Source organism: Micrasema longulum, unplaced genomic scaffold (genome assembly GCF_059751315.1).
Source record: "Micrasema longulum isolate JH-2025_06_02 unplaced genomic scaffold, ASM5975131v1 h1tg000103l, whole genome shotgun sequence".
NCBI lineage: Eukaryota > Metazoa > Arthropoda > Insecta > Trichoptera > Brachycentridae > Micrasema > Micrasema longulum.
This window is the reverse complement of record NW_028277309.1, coordinates 149,143-165,773: the sequence shown is the minus strand read 5'-3', so window position 1 is coordinate 165,773 and position 16,631 is coordinate 149,143. Positions and strand designations below refer to the sequence as shown.

Below are 16,631 nucleotides of genomic sequence, written 5' to 3'. Positions count from 1 at the left end.
TGGGGCCTTTGGGGGGGATAAAAGATGACTACAGAAGCTTTTACTATTCTCGATCCAAAATAATATCAACCTACTACAGTACGAAATTAGGTTCGTACTGCGCATATCTCTCCCCCTGCTACGTTAGCTTCATACGCGGTGCTCATGGCTATGATGCGGCATCTATAATACTTCAGTAACTCGTCGACTGTCTCGCATAGCGCTTGCTTTACAAGATGTTAACCCATTCAGGCAAAATTTTCATTCACATATAAGATCCTATATTAAAAAAATGTTATTGATAATTATTATTTTCATCAAAAAATTGCTGTTGTACACCCCAATTTATCATCAACTCAAATGAGGTCAAATGCATTTTAAAACATTTCACAAAGTTCACAAGGATATTTTAAAAGTTGAACTATCATAATATCTGGCGGCCTCTGTGGTGTAGGGGTCAAGACGCTTGACTCACATACGGTGAGAACTCCAATATTAAATAAGATTTTTCTCAAGCCTGAGTGTTCTGTGATGTAATTCACTACTGTAATTGGGCTTCCTGGCCTGTTGTGGTGCAAAAATTAAATAAAATATATTTTTGTTGGTTTACAATAAATCAAATAATCCCATTATCCTTATTAGGCGTGGAAAAGAAACAAGGATGGCTTTATAACTCTTTTTTCCGCACGATGCACACTAGATACAAATCAAAAAACAGTTTGAAAAAATTATTTAGGTACTAAACCCATTGACATATCATCTGCATTCCATTTTTCGTCACATGTAAATTTTTATTATTTATATTTTTCTATTATTATTTTGTATATTGTTTAATATGTTAATAAGTGTTTTTGTTTTATATATAGAAGAGTCCCGACTTAACACGGAATTTTCTAACAAGTCGGGACATAAACAAATTATAATTGTGCTCTATGATAAAATTGTGTATTTTGTGCTTTAAATAAATAAATATTAATACATAGACATGCCCTATAGAGTAAAATATTTTTGAAATTAGTGACACGAAAACGAACACATGGTTACTAAGTTTATTTATACCAGAGCTGCGATGATACCAAAATTGGAGGATATTCATTTGAGGTACATAAAAAAGTTTGTATTTTAACGTTTCCAATCAGAGTCTTCCCTTAAACTCCTTATAATTTCAAACCATTTATTTCTTTTCACTGGATTTGAGGGATGTAAAAACAATATAAACTCACGTTTACTATATATCAAAAACATATTTCTATCGGTGCACCCCTGTAACTAAGAAGAGCTTCACAATTGCGCCACTAAGCATAGTTTGATGTTTACAAAAAATAACATTTATATTTGAATATTAATTTAAGCTTTGTTAATCACTTATGAACAAATATTTACCAATGAAAAGTTACAATATCCTTTTTACAATGTTTATCCGAAAGATTTTTACACACTTTCACGACACAAGCAGGCATTTTGGTTTTGATTCTAATCGTCATGCTTGGCTGGAGGTCGAAGAACGACTAAATAGGCATTGGGCATGAGTTAAGTGTCATCATCTTTGAGGGCTCAGGGCATGTCTATGTGTATTTATATGTCAATGACTAAACCACTAATTAAACCTTTATCAGATAAAAAAATGTTTTTTTAAAGTGTATGTAGGTGCAATGTTATGACAATATTTAAACTGGTAAGGCCTAAAAATACCCGTAACTTACACAATAATCAATTGCAGTAAAAATAAGTAAATAATACCTCATGGTTAAATCATTTTATATGATAAAACAGGGCGTGGCAGAAAAGGAATTTACAATAGACTAAAGTGTTGATATTTTCTGGCAATGTGATCCAATTAGTTATTATTTTAACATACAAAAATATATTTAGTGTATTATTTTAAGGGAGTTAGTTGAAGCTGATTGGTGTAAATTATTTACCGTTTGAAAGATGCAAATATGATCAGATTTAATTTAAAACAAAACACTTAAGCGGTGCACTCATGTCATCATTTATAAGGAGAAGGAAACGTGTGTTATGTTTTCTGCTGCTAGACTTCATCACCGGAATGGACTGCTGTGACGCCGGATAGCAGGCCTCAGAGAAAGGCTGGGGAAAAGCCCAAATATTATATTCAGCTAATTGGCGAAAAAACTGCTGGGAAACGATCACAGAAGTGACATTATTTTTAATTTAGGGTACCTATTCTACTCAAAATTTTATTTTTGTTTTATTATCTTTTAATCCTTTTTGTTTTTCTCTCAAATGTTAAAATTGAAGTATTTTATAATTTTTAATGTTAAAATTGAAGTATTTAATGTACAATTTATATATTGTTGTATTTCAAAACAAATCCACGTTTCGCTAGTTTTAGTAAAAATAAATTATTTTAAATATTGCATTATAAAGTTGTGTACGTATATTGCCTTAAGGCAATTTCTTCCTACCTACACAAATCTTTCAGTTTGAGAAAATTACAAGTGAATGGACATATTCTAGGTAATTATACAGAATCTTATAATTTTATGCAAAATTTGAAACAATAATTAACTAAAAATCTACACTATACTGTGAAGAGAGGAGAGAGGATGGAAAGGAAAGAAGGAGATAGAAACATTTAGATAGTGACATTTTAATATTGATTTGAATGTAAATAAAGAAGGGGCGTCTCTAGCATTAGTGGGTAGATTATTCCACAATCGAGCAGCTACTACTGTGAAAGATGAGGCAAAAAAAATAGAGCGGTGAATGGATATTAAAAGAGTTCTCTCGTTACTAGAATGAAGAGATAGTCCATGTTGTGATAGAGGTTGGAAGAGCTCTCTCAGATAAACAAGCAAATGTTTCTTCTATGCCTGATACTAAGCCGGTGAAGTTGCGTGGGGTATTTGTTTATGTGTCAAATTTGCGAATGTGTGACGAGTCTAAACTAAAGTTAAAAACTTAAAAGTCGAAATTTATACATGTAGTACAGAGCAATTTTTTAAACCTATATTTTTTAATTATGACCTTGCAACTCGTACTACCCTGCTAGCCTAAAAGTCGAAAATTTAAAGAAAAATATTTCATTTTGCGTTTTTTGTTTTGTAATTGATATTCGACAGTCTTATATATTTACTTAACCAACAAGTCGTTTCTGCTTCACAAATATGATATATTCTCTTGTAAAAAAATATATTAAAATAAAAAAATCAGATTGGCAAAGCATAAAACATTAATGTAATGTAAAATTTGCAACTCGGCAGATAAGACTTTTGGCCTTAGCAGGGGAGCGTAGTAGACTGGCTTTCCATGTTAAAACTTGTTCATTTCAAAACAATCTATTGCGTCACCTTCATTATACATATATGACATTATTTATATTGAGTTATAACATGATTTATCACTAAAGAAATCACCTCAAAGTGGTAAATTATTTAATTAATTGGTCGAAAATACATCCGTTGACGTATGTGAAATTGTTATTTTGGTCTATAAAAAGGGGAAGACATATCACAATATTGAAAATAAATTCAGAGTTTTTTTACAGCATTCCCTGTTATTACTATAAACTCATTGTTACAAATCTGATTTAAAGCAATATTTTTGAATGCATACAATTTCATATTTTAATAAATATACATTCAGAAAAAGATTAATATACCTAATGAAGTTATTGATGTGTCTTTCTCCCACTCCTTAAAAAGATAAGATATATTTTTTAATGTTTTAAGATATATTTTTTAAAAGCCAGCCACCTGTTTAGCTGACTCCACATGCACTCAAAATGGGCACCTACATTTTTCTTGTTTTACTTAGTTCATTAATTTTATTTCAAAATAGTGCTTTTGGTAACAACACACGATCAGAAAGTAAGCAAAAAATAACCATAATAACAAAAAATTATATACGATATAAATAAGTTGATTATTTTTATTACTGATCCATCATAACTTACAACAGTGAAATATTTCAGCTCACATATCAGAACAGTTTTATAAATATATGACTAAAACTCAGAATGCAGTTGACAAAGATGAGTTTAAGAAATTGATGGAAATTCTTTCATTTCCTCAGTACATATATCGAAATTCTTTTGAAACATTTACACAACCAAGAATGGTAAGTTATTTTTTCATTTTATGTACCATGAATTACATTAACTTAAAAAAATATATATTTCAGAGTTATGACTAATCATATTTAAAGAAAATACTACATCATTATTTATGGTTAGCACATGATTGGCTATAATTTTATTAGAATTAATGAATTCATCTTTATGATTAAATCAAAAATGTATATTTTAGAAAGCTAGCTTATCAAAAGTATTTTAATAATAATAATAATTCATTATTTTTGTATTTTATTTGTAGACACAATTTTAAATTAATTTATGATTTAAGCAGTTTTTCTGTCTCAATAAAATATTAATTATACATAATACGGTATTTAAGCATCATTACCGGAATCAAACCCGGAACTTGTACCCAAAAAAAGTCAATGTCTTAGCAACTGCACTACAGAACAGGTACATTTTACTATAATTTTCTAATCCATATTTTGAAGAAATGTTGAAAGAACATAATATGACATATTTTCAGGGAAAATGATTAATATTTTAACTAAAGGTTTAAGATTTTTAAAAATGGATATAATATATAGCCATGTATACTAATTTCTGTGTGAAAAAACTGTAGAAATGTGTATGTATATTCTACCTATAATGCATTGTTGGGGTCTACGTTCTACGAATGCGGTAGTGCGTTATGACACTGTCCAGTGTTTAGATGAAAATTAGCCGGTCAATATTCACTAATATTTTATAATCTTGAAAATTAAGGCGCCAATTTTTATCTAACCTCAACAAGGCAGCGTCAAAACACATTACTACATTCCTTCTTCAAAGTTCATACTTTGAATGTAGATTCTGAGAGTATCTTCTACCTAGTCACTATATTATACAGTTTATTTAATGTTATATAAATAAATAAAAATTCAAGAATAAATTAATCTATGATAATTTGTTTATTTTCTGTATGAAATTATATACTTATGTCTTTTTATATAAATAAATAAAAACCATTATTTTCAGATACTTACATGCATTGTTTGCCGTTCGGTAGTCGATACAGTTCTTAAACTACAATCTCAGGGAAAACCAGAACAAGAGTTGATTGAAATAGTAACAGACTTGTGTACACTTATGGAAATCCAATCGGCGGGCGTTTGTCAAGGAGTTATCAAATTGAACTTGGTAAATTAGTTATTTACGTAGTTTATTTATGCCCAAGGGGTATTTTCACACCAGCCGAATATGGTTGATACATAAACGAGTCAATTCAAGCAAAAAAATATAGAACAGAAAAAAACAAATAAAATTTTACTAAAATAAAATGTAAAGAGAATATTTGAGAAAAAAATTATGAATTGAGATGCAATATACAAGAAGACGGTAAAATGTTCAGTTTATTTAATGATAGAATGAAGGAAAACAAATTATTATCAAACAAGTCAATGCTATGGAAATTTTTAGCTAATCTGAGGATTTTGGGTAGAGTTATTAACAACTCGTTTAAAATGCCCCCAAAATGCCCCCAAAAATCTCAATATTTGGGTAAATCATAATAACCCAAATATTTCTTTAATTTTTTTTTTTATTTGAAGTATTTCATCTTACAGTGACATTTACAAATTAGTTCAAGTTTGACAAAATACGTCATTTGAAAATAAATGCCCATTAGAGGGTGAAAGCACTAATTGGTCAAACAAATAAATGGAAGTGTATGAAATATTTTTTAATTAATAACTTCAATGTAAATATAAGTTATTACATCATAAAAATAAGTTGTGTTTGAACTTGAAAAATCCTAATTATTGTGTTTTCATTAGCTATTTGATATGGAATTCCATCAATAAACCACAGGTTCAATTGTTTGCAGCCTATAATATTGTACATAATGAGAAATAAAGCTAATTTCAAAGCTAATTCATTCTGTGGAGTTGCATTCCAATCTGGTGATAGAAATACATGTCCCTTTGAAGATGAAGAATTTGATTGGACGATAGATTTACCCGAAAAAAATGTAACAATACAGGTATTAATATTTTTAATTAACAGTATGTTTAGTTCGGGCAAATCTTTGTAGACAAGTACTTTATTTAACATCTGAGAGATTTAATCAAGATATTTTGATATTGACATATATTACAAGAGAGATGGACTATATCGATGGTCCCTATTAACAATGCCGGTTCTGCAAAATGACTACTTTTGAGTAGAGCAGTTCAAAGTTAGTTTTACCAACACTGTTGCATGGACAAAATTATTACTACCGACAATATTAGCCTAGAAACTGACTAAATAACATGATTTTCAATAAAATAAATTATTGTATACCATGTAACTCTTTATTGTGATTATTTTTATATAAATAAGTGAAAATGTATATCCGACATTGTTAATAGGGACCACCGATATTTTTAAGATGGAAATATGAAAGTGTAGGGATTTACAGAGCTCATGACCTGTTATTGACTGGTTCAAGTGATCAGGTGATATTCACCATTCTGCCTATGTTTGAACATCTACATTTCTTCTAGTATTCTATTTGTTGATCATTGTGAAGTAAAAGCTGAAATCTTTATCGGTGTGGGTGAGATTCACCTGGCTGAATAATTTCACCAATAAAATTTAAATGGATGTTATTGCTGCACCACTATTTTTTTGTGGACGTTACACAGCATGTAAAGTGGTCACTTAACTCAACTAACAATATATCATAAGCCCTGTAAATACTTAAAATTATATATTTCCTTGATCTTCTCTGTTGAGATATCAATCTTACATCTTTTATTATTTACTAACATTTTCATGTTTAACAATCTCTAATTTTTCATAACTGTTTCTTGAGATAAGATTATATGAAATTGGGTTATTAAAAAGATTAAGAAAATAAATATAATAGATGTTAATAAGTTGCGTCCGTTTTTTTCTAAATTTAAAAATGAGCACCAAAAGAAAAACAAAATGGTAAAGGTTATACGTAATTCAAAAAAAAAATTGCTCAACAAGACATTGCGTTTGCTTTTACTTTACATATATTATTTTATTTTACTTTATAACAAGCCTTTAAAACGGATAGACGAAAGTGAGCATTTTCAACACCTTCTTCTGTTCACGTTCAATCAAGGGAATAAAGCTGCTCGCGATGTTTGTACAGTGTACGGTGAAGACGCTAAGAATTACTGGCTAATGTGTTGTAAAATAATGAAGCGGAATACTTGGAACTAATTAATTACTAAAACTAATTTTGTTTTGTGTCCTCATTTGGTAAAAAACAGAAACAACTTGTTAACACAACGTGTGAACACACCCAATACATAAGTTTGTATATTATGTAGATACCTATAACTATAAATGCATGCTTTTAGAATTTACAAATAAGATTTTGAGGTTTTAAAACTGGTATTTACCATAAACCTACATATTAAAATATTGCCAGTAATAACACAGCAAAATATATAGTATTATTGACAATTAAATGTTCAATATGTGTGTAGGTTTTCACGGTCACTGTTATCAGTATGTATCTTTTTTGGGTGATCCCGTGAGAGTCGGATGCGTTGCGACATTTCGTCTACCACTGCAGGAGCCATCTTCACTACACTCAGTTTACGCTGTAAACTGAACAGTAGCCGAAACGTAGGAATGAATCCAATTTACACGGCATCACCCAAAAAAGATGCATATTCATTTAATATTCACTTAATTTAATATTCAATATCACCAAGTATTTGTGTAAAATTCTAACAACAATGATCCTAATCAGTTATAATGCATTTGAGACTGTTATTACAAAAAAATATAACAAAAACCGTTTTGACTGATAGTGAAGAAGTGAATTTTCTCTTTGCAAATATCAATTTATATTATTTTTTATATCTAAAATATACAAAAAGATTTTCCATTATTTTTTCTTTGAACACATACAACAGGGGTGAATCGTCTAAATAAATTTTTAGTTATTATTTATTTTACTTTATTTTATTAGGTAAACAAACAGTATGTACACAAATATAGCCAATTTATTTGTATATTAGTGCAAGACACTCTTGCATACACCAAAAAAAATGTTTACACTTAATACAATAATTTAAATTATGTTCAATATAATAAATGTAAAAGAAACGAAATTAAAAAATATGTTCATAATAATAAAGTTAAATATCTGCTTCTCTCAAAATTTCTATAATTTTTGACCTAAATTTACATACATTGTCACAAAAAATATCAGCCTCGGTAAATATATTGTTTTATTGGTAGCATATTCTAGGTATTGTAGATTGTTTAAAATAGTTTGTTGACACGTTTTCTCTGTAAAACAGAAGATTTTGTCTTGTCGGTCTAGATGGCACACGGAATGGAAGTCATTTATAATTACATATTATGTATTTATATGTAGGTACAAATCAATGAACATTTTTTGTAGATTACCTGTAAAACAAATCACGGCTTGCCACTGCTACACAAGAGCAGATTTACCATTGTTTTCTTGAAATTAAAATCACAGTGGTTATTTTTTTATTAATTGTGGATTACGAAAGTAAAAAATAATGTATCAATGTCAATTTGGTCACATTATAAATTAAATTGAAAACAATACGCGAGGGTCAAAATAAAGATTGATTGATATTTAAAAGATTATATCTTTACATTCAACACATGATGATAACCTCAGAAGTAAAGACTTAAAATCACATTAGTAGGAATTGAAATATATTAATAGAAATGTGTTATTGATGACGTTGAGATAAAATTATTTTCAATCATTGCCAATTAATTGTTAACATTATGTACCACGTATGGCGTAAGCAATGCTCTGATAAACGATTAATTTTACATATTGAGCCATGATTGCCAAAATGTTTAACCTACAAAAACAATATTTTTCGGTTAAGTCGCTGGTGCTAGCTAACTTCATGTCCTTTATGCAAACCCTATTAAAATTCAAATAAATAGCCAATATTAAGATAGGAGTAATAAAATATAGTAATTAATAATAGCAATATTAATTTAATTGTAAATTTGTCCAAAAAAAACCATCACGCCGTTTCCCCATAAGGGCAGAGAGGATAGAATGCCATATCATTCTGTCTTTGCATACATACCTCGCTTTCTGTACATTTATACATCTTCTGTACGCACAATGATTATTCTGACTTTTGATGTGTTTATTTGCAAGTATTTGTTGGATTTGGTCTTCCTCGTTTTCTGCATCCATCAACATTTGCGCAATAAATACTTTTACCCGTTCTTTTGCCATCCATTAACTCTACATGCCCAAACCAACGCAGCACTTCTTTCTTGATTTTGTCAATAATGCTAACCTCAGCCTTACATTACGCACAGGTCTCAACAATTTCTTCCATACTTATCCCTGTCGTACCCTCATCTGCATTTAAATATACTTGAAGTGATACAGTGCTTATATTTCCTGTGTGTTTCATATACCTCCTCAAACTATTATTCACCACCATTTTTCCATCTTTTCCTTATCAAAAAGATATGTATCGAGCCATGATTACCAAAACATCGTAACCGAGAGGAGCAATATTTTACAGGAGAATATATTTTACAAGAGAATAATCATAGGCTTTTGTATCCTTATTAATCTCCGATTAGTGCTAAAAAATCTACTATAATATGTGTTCTGTATTGTTTAAGGATAAGAAATAACTTTTTACTATTATATAATTCAAATAATGTTATCAGGTAGAGTGGCAGAAAGGAAGAGAAATCGGGAAAACATTATCAGTTAAATAAATATTGACTACATATGGGTGAAGTAATAATTGTGTCATTCTTTTTACAGCCTCGAGCACAGGTTGGTGAAACATTTAAGATAGTTCACCTATCCGATTTCCATTATGATCCAGTCTATGAACCCTTCGGTTTAGCTGACTGCAATGAACCGACATGCTGTAGGATAGGACAACAAGAGCGAGCTTCTGCAAGATGGAATCCTCTGTATAATGATATATCCACGGATACGATAATTACAAGAAAAGAGGATGGATCATTCCTTGTCGATCTAGATTACTCGAAAGAAGTGAGAAGCTTAAAGTTCCAACATGAATTTGAAAGAAATAGAAGTAATAAAGCTATTCCTATTCATAAACAGGCCGGATATTGGGGAGATTATAGACATTGCGATGCGCCTTTATGGGCAATAGAAGATTGCATCAATAGAGTAGCTGAGAACCATAAAGTAAGTTACCAAAACCTAATTGAATAGTAAGGTTGTTTTCAATATACTATTTGGCATTAGACATGGAGACTTTTACTTCAGTGAAATTTTATCTGCAAACATATTTTAAATTCTTAAAAAAAAAAAACAACAAACTAATTATTATTATTATACGCTGGTGGTAAGATTTTTTAAGAATGAGTTAACAAACAACTTTTTCTTTTCAAATGTTTTATTTTAATTTCATTATTATTATATTTTTTGGTGGAGTGTGGAGTGGAGTGATACGGAGTGGCTCTACATAAGTATGTTTTTTGTTAGTTTTTGGTGTTGTATTGAGTAATATGCAGAAAACTATATTAATAATCATGGTTTATTACTAAAAATAACAATTACTTTATCTACTACGTACACACTTCGGTAATAGATTTATCTGGTTCATGTCTAGTCTGCCTAACTAGGTATAACCTGTTTTAAGGCAGACATTTTTATGCAAAATAAACAATAACATTACTACCTACTAGTTAACTTATTATACAGTTATACATTATTAATTTATACCATTTATTATTTAAGAATGTTTTTGAGTATGAGAGACCCAATGTTTGGGTAACATATTGAATATTTTGGGGCCCAGAAACCTGAAATTTCTTTGCCCGAATTCAGAGTTTGTGGTAGACCCCAAATTAATGGGCCTATAATTTTGGTATTTTTGTAAATATTGTATTTTTTGTTGTAATGGCTGTTGTTTTCTTTAAATAAATAAATGATTATCACTCTATCTTGGCATACAGATCTTGCTTCCTCCACATTCATACATCTTCTCACGCACATGCGCTGATTACTCTGTTTTTTTTTTTTCAAAATTCCTTCCAAATGCGTAAAAATACCATAAGTATATTTATTTATACATTTTACCATATTTACATTTTTTTGTTAAAAACTTTGTCCAGCTAACAATGGTACATACCCCATTCTAAGCTAGGTAATTACATTTTAATGCATAATCATAATTTATATAGTTCTTACATACAAGTATATATTTAAAGCGATAATTATTTTTGAATATTATTATAAGTTGCCTAATTGTAACATCGATGTTGGTATTTTCGTCATCTTTGTCATTAATATTGTTATTTATTTGTAATGTTTGCATACTAAAAAAGTCCAAACCTATTAATTAATATTTATTATGATAGATACCTAAATCAATACGAATTAATTCTTAGAGAAGAGAATATGGAAGTCTAGGCATTTACAGGGCATAAGATCTATCATTTTCTATTGTCAACATATTGTCACATCTTCACACAAGTAGTTTTTGTTGGGTTTTGAAGGAGCACCTTTAATGTTTGACTGTTCGTTAATTTGTTTGTTTCTCATACATATATCTCACTCTATCGCTATCAAAATCATATTTCCTCTCTTTTCCGCTACATACGAACAAACACTCTTATGATTCTTGTGCTAACTATTATGTCTAGCTGAAGGAATATTTTTTTATGTGAACTTGTTTTCCAGGATTTTGAGTATGTGTACTACACAGGCGATACGACGGATCATGGGGTTTGGGAAACTACACATGAATTAATAGCAGAAAGTCAAACAGCAACAATAGAGAAGTTAACCGATGCTTTCGGTGATATACCCGTCTTTCCGATAATAGGAAATCATGAATCTCAACCGGTTAATCAGTAAGTTTATTATTTAATACTGTATTTATACATATTTCCCATTACTGAAAATACATAATAAAAACGTATTTAGACTTTCACTATTGTAAACTACCAGACTAAGCTTTATTTACTTGTTATTAGACTCGCTCTCTTATAATAATTAACATCTTGAGAAATCTGTCTATTTTTAAAATATATGAATTAAATGGGAGCATTATCAACAAAAAAAAACAATTAGGAACTTGACATTTGAGATAAGCGAGTGATAAAAAAGTATGCATTATTATTGCTAAAAGGGTGTGTGTTTTTTAATCTAAGTAAAATGATCACATCTCCCATAAAAAAAACTTAATTTTATCAATGTAGATAACTAGATTTAATTCTTATATTTTATCTGTACAGAAATTTGTAATTAACATTCTAAATAAAAACACAAGCAATGCAATATACCCATAGTCTAATAGCTTAGATACTTGGCTCACGCATAGAGTTTGTTTCATGGTTTCCGGCGAGAACACGATCGTTAAATGAGATTTTTCTAATATGTATCAAATTAAGTTTTTTTTTCTTTTTTTTATACGCCTCCACTCGTTTTTTTTTTTTTTTTTTTTTCTTAGAAACAAATTTTTTAATTTATGATTTTATTATTTGAACTATGCATCATATTTAATAAACCTACACTCAAATATGTAAAATTACAAATATTTATTGCCATTTGTGTACAATTTTATTTATTAAAAATATCCTTCAAAACTTGGACTTTGAGATTGTTTTTTTTTTGGTTTGGTTTCAATATAACACAGTACTAATAATCTGATTTATATTAATTCTAGGTTTCGTATAGCGCAGTTTTCATATAATGCGGCAGCGGTTTCTTTATAGTGCAATATGAATATGAACTGGTACTATAAACAGTAGATTTGGGAATATCAGAAAATCACGTTTTTTCTATGTTTCAACAACTATACATATTTTGTTTTATCAATTTACAGATACGCTCCAACATTTATAACAGATTCATTCTCTTCCAACTGGCTATACACAATGCTAGCACAACAGTGGAGTAGGTGGCTACCCAAAGAAGCAACCGAAACTATTAAACTAGGAGGTTACTATACCGTGTCGCTGAAGCCAGGATTCAGAGTCGTTGCCATCAATTCAAACGTTTGCTATCGCTTGAATTGGTAATGTTTTATAATATAATTACTGAGTTTCAATATTAACCGAAACAACTGTAGCATGAAAATAGCAGATTTTTTATGGTTAAAAACTATTAAAACTAAACAATATCTTCCTATTTTTACTGTATACATTCAACTAAAATGGAGGACATTTTTAATATCATCTTCATCATCATACATGTCTGCTCCCTAGTTGGAGCATATAGTGTTCACAAAGAGCCTCCAGGCATCTCTGTCGGCTGCCAGCTCCTGTGTATCATGTAATAGATATAAAGAGTAGTGTACTTATATATAAAACAATCATATGTTCACACATAAATTACTGTTCTTCCATTCTTTTTTTTAATTATAAATTTTTTAAATATACTAATTCTTCAAAATAAGGTAACGAGGATTATACCCAAAAGAAATATCTATTCTAATTAGAAAGAATGCACAGAGAAATTGGCTTGCTCACAGCAAAGCAGCAAATTAAATATAATGTAGTAAGTTTTATGCATAAAATAATTAATGGGATGAATTAAATAAAAACAATAAAATTTAACCAACAATGTCATACATATGAAACAAGGAATAAAAAAAAGATAATTTTACCAATGAGGAGAAAAACAGAATCTCAAAACTCATTGTACAAGGGATTGAAGCTGTACAATGAGTTACCTGAAGAAATAAAAGAGATAGAAAAGATCGAAATATTTCAAATTATTTTGAAAAAATACGTTATTGAGGAATTTTGATAAAAAAATTGTAGTGTTTTTAAAAGTTTATATTCATTCTGAAGATGTTATGAACTAACTTAAGAATGCATAAATAAAAAATACATAGACCACACACGAGTTTAATGTTATAAAATTAATATGCATATACATATGTATGTAATATATACAAACATTTAATATTACACTGTGTTTTATTTTAAATACATGTATTTAAAATGTTATCTCACAAAGTAAATGCTGAAACATGAAACAATAAATAGCCTTCATACTGTTGAATGTGGCGCCTGCTATTCCTAGCCGCACTCTCAGTTCGTTTTTAATGTTGCCATTCTTTGTAACATATACTCCCAAGTATTTTAAACTCTCGACCCTTTTGATGACTTGGTCCGACAACGTCAGGGGATTTTGAGCATCAAGGCACAAAGTGTTACACAGTACATGGGTTTTTGCAATAATGTTATTTTAGGGGAATATTATAGATGATAATTTTTTGCGCTATCTTCAATCAATTTTTATGTTCTTTTTTTTACAAATACTTCTTAAATCTTAAGTATTTTTTAAATTTGAGTACGATAAATTTAACATGTATCTAATTTTCTAATTTTGTTGTTGGTTTCAAAGTCTTAAAACTCTTATGTATTCTAGATTAGTACCTAATCCAAGATTTATACACACTAGTAACATTATACATATTGTTACACTGTTTTTTACAACTAATTTGAATTATTTTAAGGCATAAGAATGCAAAAGTTCCTTTAAAAATATAGCGAATAATTGCTGAAATTGATGTCAATTTAAATATCATACATCTTGTGTAATAATGTTGTTATTACTTTATAGGTGGCTACAAATGCAACCTAAAGATTTAAATGGACAACTGCAGTGGCTCGCAGACACGTTGAGAAAAGCAGAGTTAAATAATGAGAAGGTTCATATTCTGTCTCATATACCTGCAGGAAGGTCAGATTGTCTTTACGTTTATACTAAAGAATACAAGAGGATCGTCGAAAGGTTAGTTGCGTTTGCTTTAATTCATAATGATATGGATAATTATAAGATGGGCACATTTAGATATTAAAATAATAAATGATAAGTTTATATGCAACATTTTGTTTGTTCAAGTGTTTGTAGACAAAAGACTGAATTTTACCCCTAAGGGAGTTATTAAGATTAACAAATAACAACAGAGATGGAGAACGTTTTAGAGAAGGAATTATGGAAGTCTAGGCATTTACAGGGCTTACGACCTGTCACTGGCTGGTTTGAGTGGCCACTTTACACACTGTGTAACATTCACCATTTAGCCTATATTTGACTGATGAATCTCTTCACAACAATAAAGGCTTCAGCTCTTTTATTTCGATAAAATCAACAGATGGAAGAATTTGAGAAACATGGATGTTCAAGCATAGGCAAAATGGTGAATGTTCTAAAGTGAGTAAAGTGGCCACTTAAACCAGCCAATGGCAGTTCATAAGTCCTGAAAATACCTAGACTTTCATATTTCCTTCTCTAAAATGTTCTGCATCTCCGTTGTTATTTGTGAATTTAAATAAGTTTATCATACGCACAAATACTTTTAATGACTTAATAATAATAATTTTGCATAATGCTAACCTTTAAACGAGCACATATCTAGCTAGACTTAAATTGTTTGCGTTATTTAAAATAACAATGTAAAATGTCAATAAATACGTAATTTAAATAAATAAATATGTAATAATAAACTGAATTAAAATTTTAAGTATCGATCTAGGATAGTGAAGATAGTGAAATTATTTATGATTTTTCTATCCAGATTTTCAGATATTATAGCTGCAGAATTTAATGGACACACTCACAGCGATGATTTCAAAGTGTTTTATTCGAAGAACGATACTGATAAACCAATTGCAGTAGCGTGGAATGGAGGGAGCGTCACAGCCAATGATAATATTAACCCTAACTATAGGGTGTATGATATTGATAGCAATAATTATGTAAGTCCAACCAATCATTCAAAATAACAACAGCAGAGAATCCTTTGATTTTTAACTTGCAAATTAGTAAACATGTTTTTTTTACAAAGTTAATATAGAATATAATATGCGTGTATAAATTAATAAAGAAACAATGGTATTATATAAAATGTATTTACCCTCAGAATATTTATCCTAAAAAATATATTAAAAAAACTTTATTTCAGAAGAGCTATACATTAAGTACATAGTAAATCATAGCATCTATTTTAATTTTAGGAAGTTGCAAATATTGAAACATGGATATTCAACCTAACCGAAGCTAACTTAACTCCACAGCAAAGGCCGAGATGGTTCAAAGAATACACTTTTAAAGAACATTATGGTTTGGAATCTTTGAGTCTGAAAAATTTAGATAATTTAATCAACCGAATGGTAACCACGGAGAAACATTTACTGCAAGATTATCATAAATTTAGGAGTAAATCTGCAGGCCAAAAATCTCCAGTTTGTAACGGGAAATGTGTACATAATTACTTGAGAATTATGACATCATCCGAATTGTACGACTTTAGGAAAGGTGACTCGCTGTGGGATACTTTCAACAATATGTGGCATCAAAAAAAATAAAAAACTTTTTTCAATTATATTATTTGAGGAACGAATCCATATATTTTTGTGTAATGTTACAATAATTAAAAAAAAAATTCTACTACTTACAATAAATACTCTTAAAAATAGAATCCATCAATTATTATTTATTCTCCTTAAGTGATTGCCAATTTATTTTGGGGCTCTCCATGAATTCTGTTGATGGTATTCTCTCTAGTAATGACAGCTGTAAAAAATACTATGTATTAACAGGATGATAAATTAAATGGATTTTGACAGACTCAAGTAAGTATGC

The 16,631-nt window shown here is 29.4% G+C and overlaps 2 protein-coding genes across 5 annotated transcripts in view; one reads left to right on the top strand and one right to left on the bottom strand.

The window, feature by feature from the left end:
* Uqcc1 (Ubiquinol-cytochrome c reductase complex assembly factor 1) overlaps positions 1-16,631 on the bottom strand; it is a 36,603-nt gene that overhangs the window by 11,184 nt on the left and 8,788 nt on the right. For 3 of the 4 annotated variants that reach the window (XR_015824361.1, XM_088237468.1, XM_088237476.1), the window contains exon 5: positions 16,445-16,562. Coding sequence is in view for 3 of the 4 variants with exons in the window: in XM_088237468.1 (XP_088093594.1) it covers positions 16,479-16,562 (84 nt within the window). In the remaining variant the exon portion in view is untranslated. Of the gene's footprint in view, positions 1-15,769; positions 16,563-16,631 lie in introns of those variants that run through there. The other variant, XM_088237461.1, reaches the window with a different exon arrangement.
* On the top strand, positions 3,603-16,524 carry LOC148284621 (sphingomyelin phosphodiesterase-like). Its single transcript, XM_088237443.1, has 10 exons — positions 3,603-3,812; positions 3,917-4,062; positions 5,036-5,197; positions 5,883-6,038; positions 9,816-10,211; positions 11,712-11,884; positions 12,859-13,050; positions 14,607-14,777; positions 15,565-15,745; positions 16,004-16,524. The coding sequence occupies exons 1-10, from the start codon at positions 3,728-3,730 to the stop codon at positions 16,352-16,354; spliced, it is 2,013 nt and encodes a 670-aa protein (XP_088093569.1). The 5' UTR covers positions 3,603-3,727; the 3' UTR covers positions 16,355-16,524.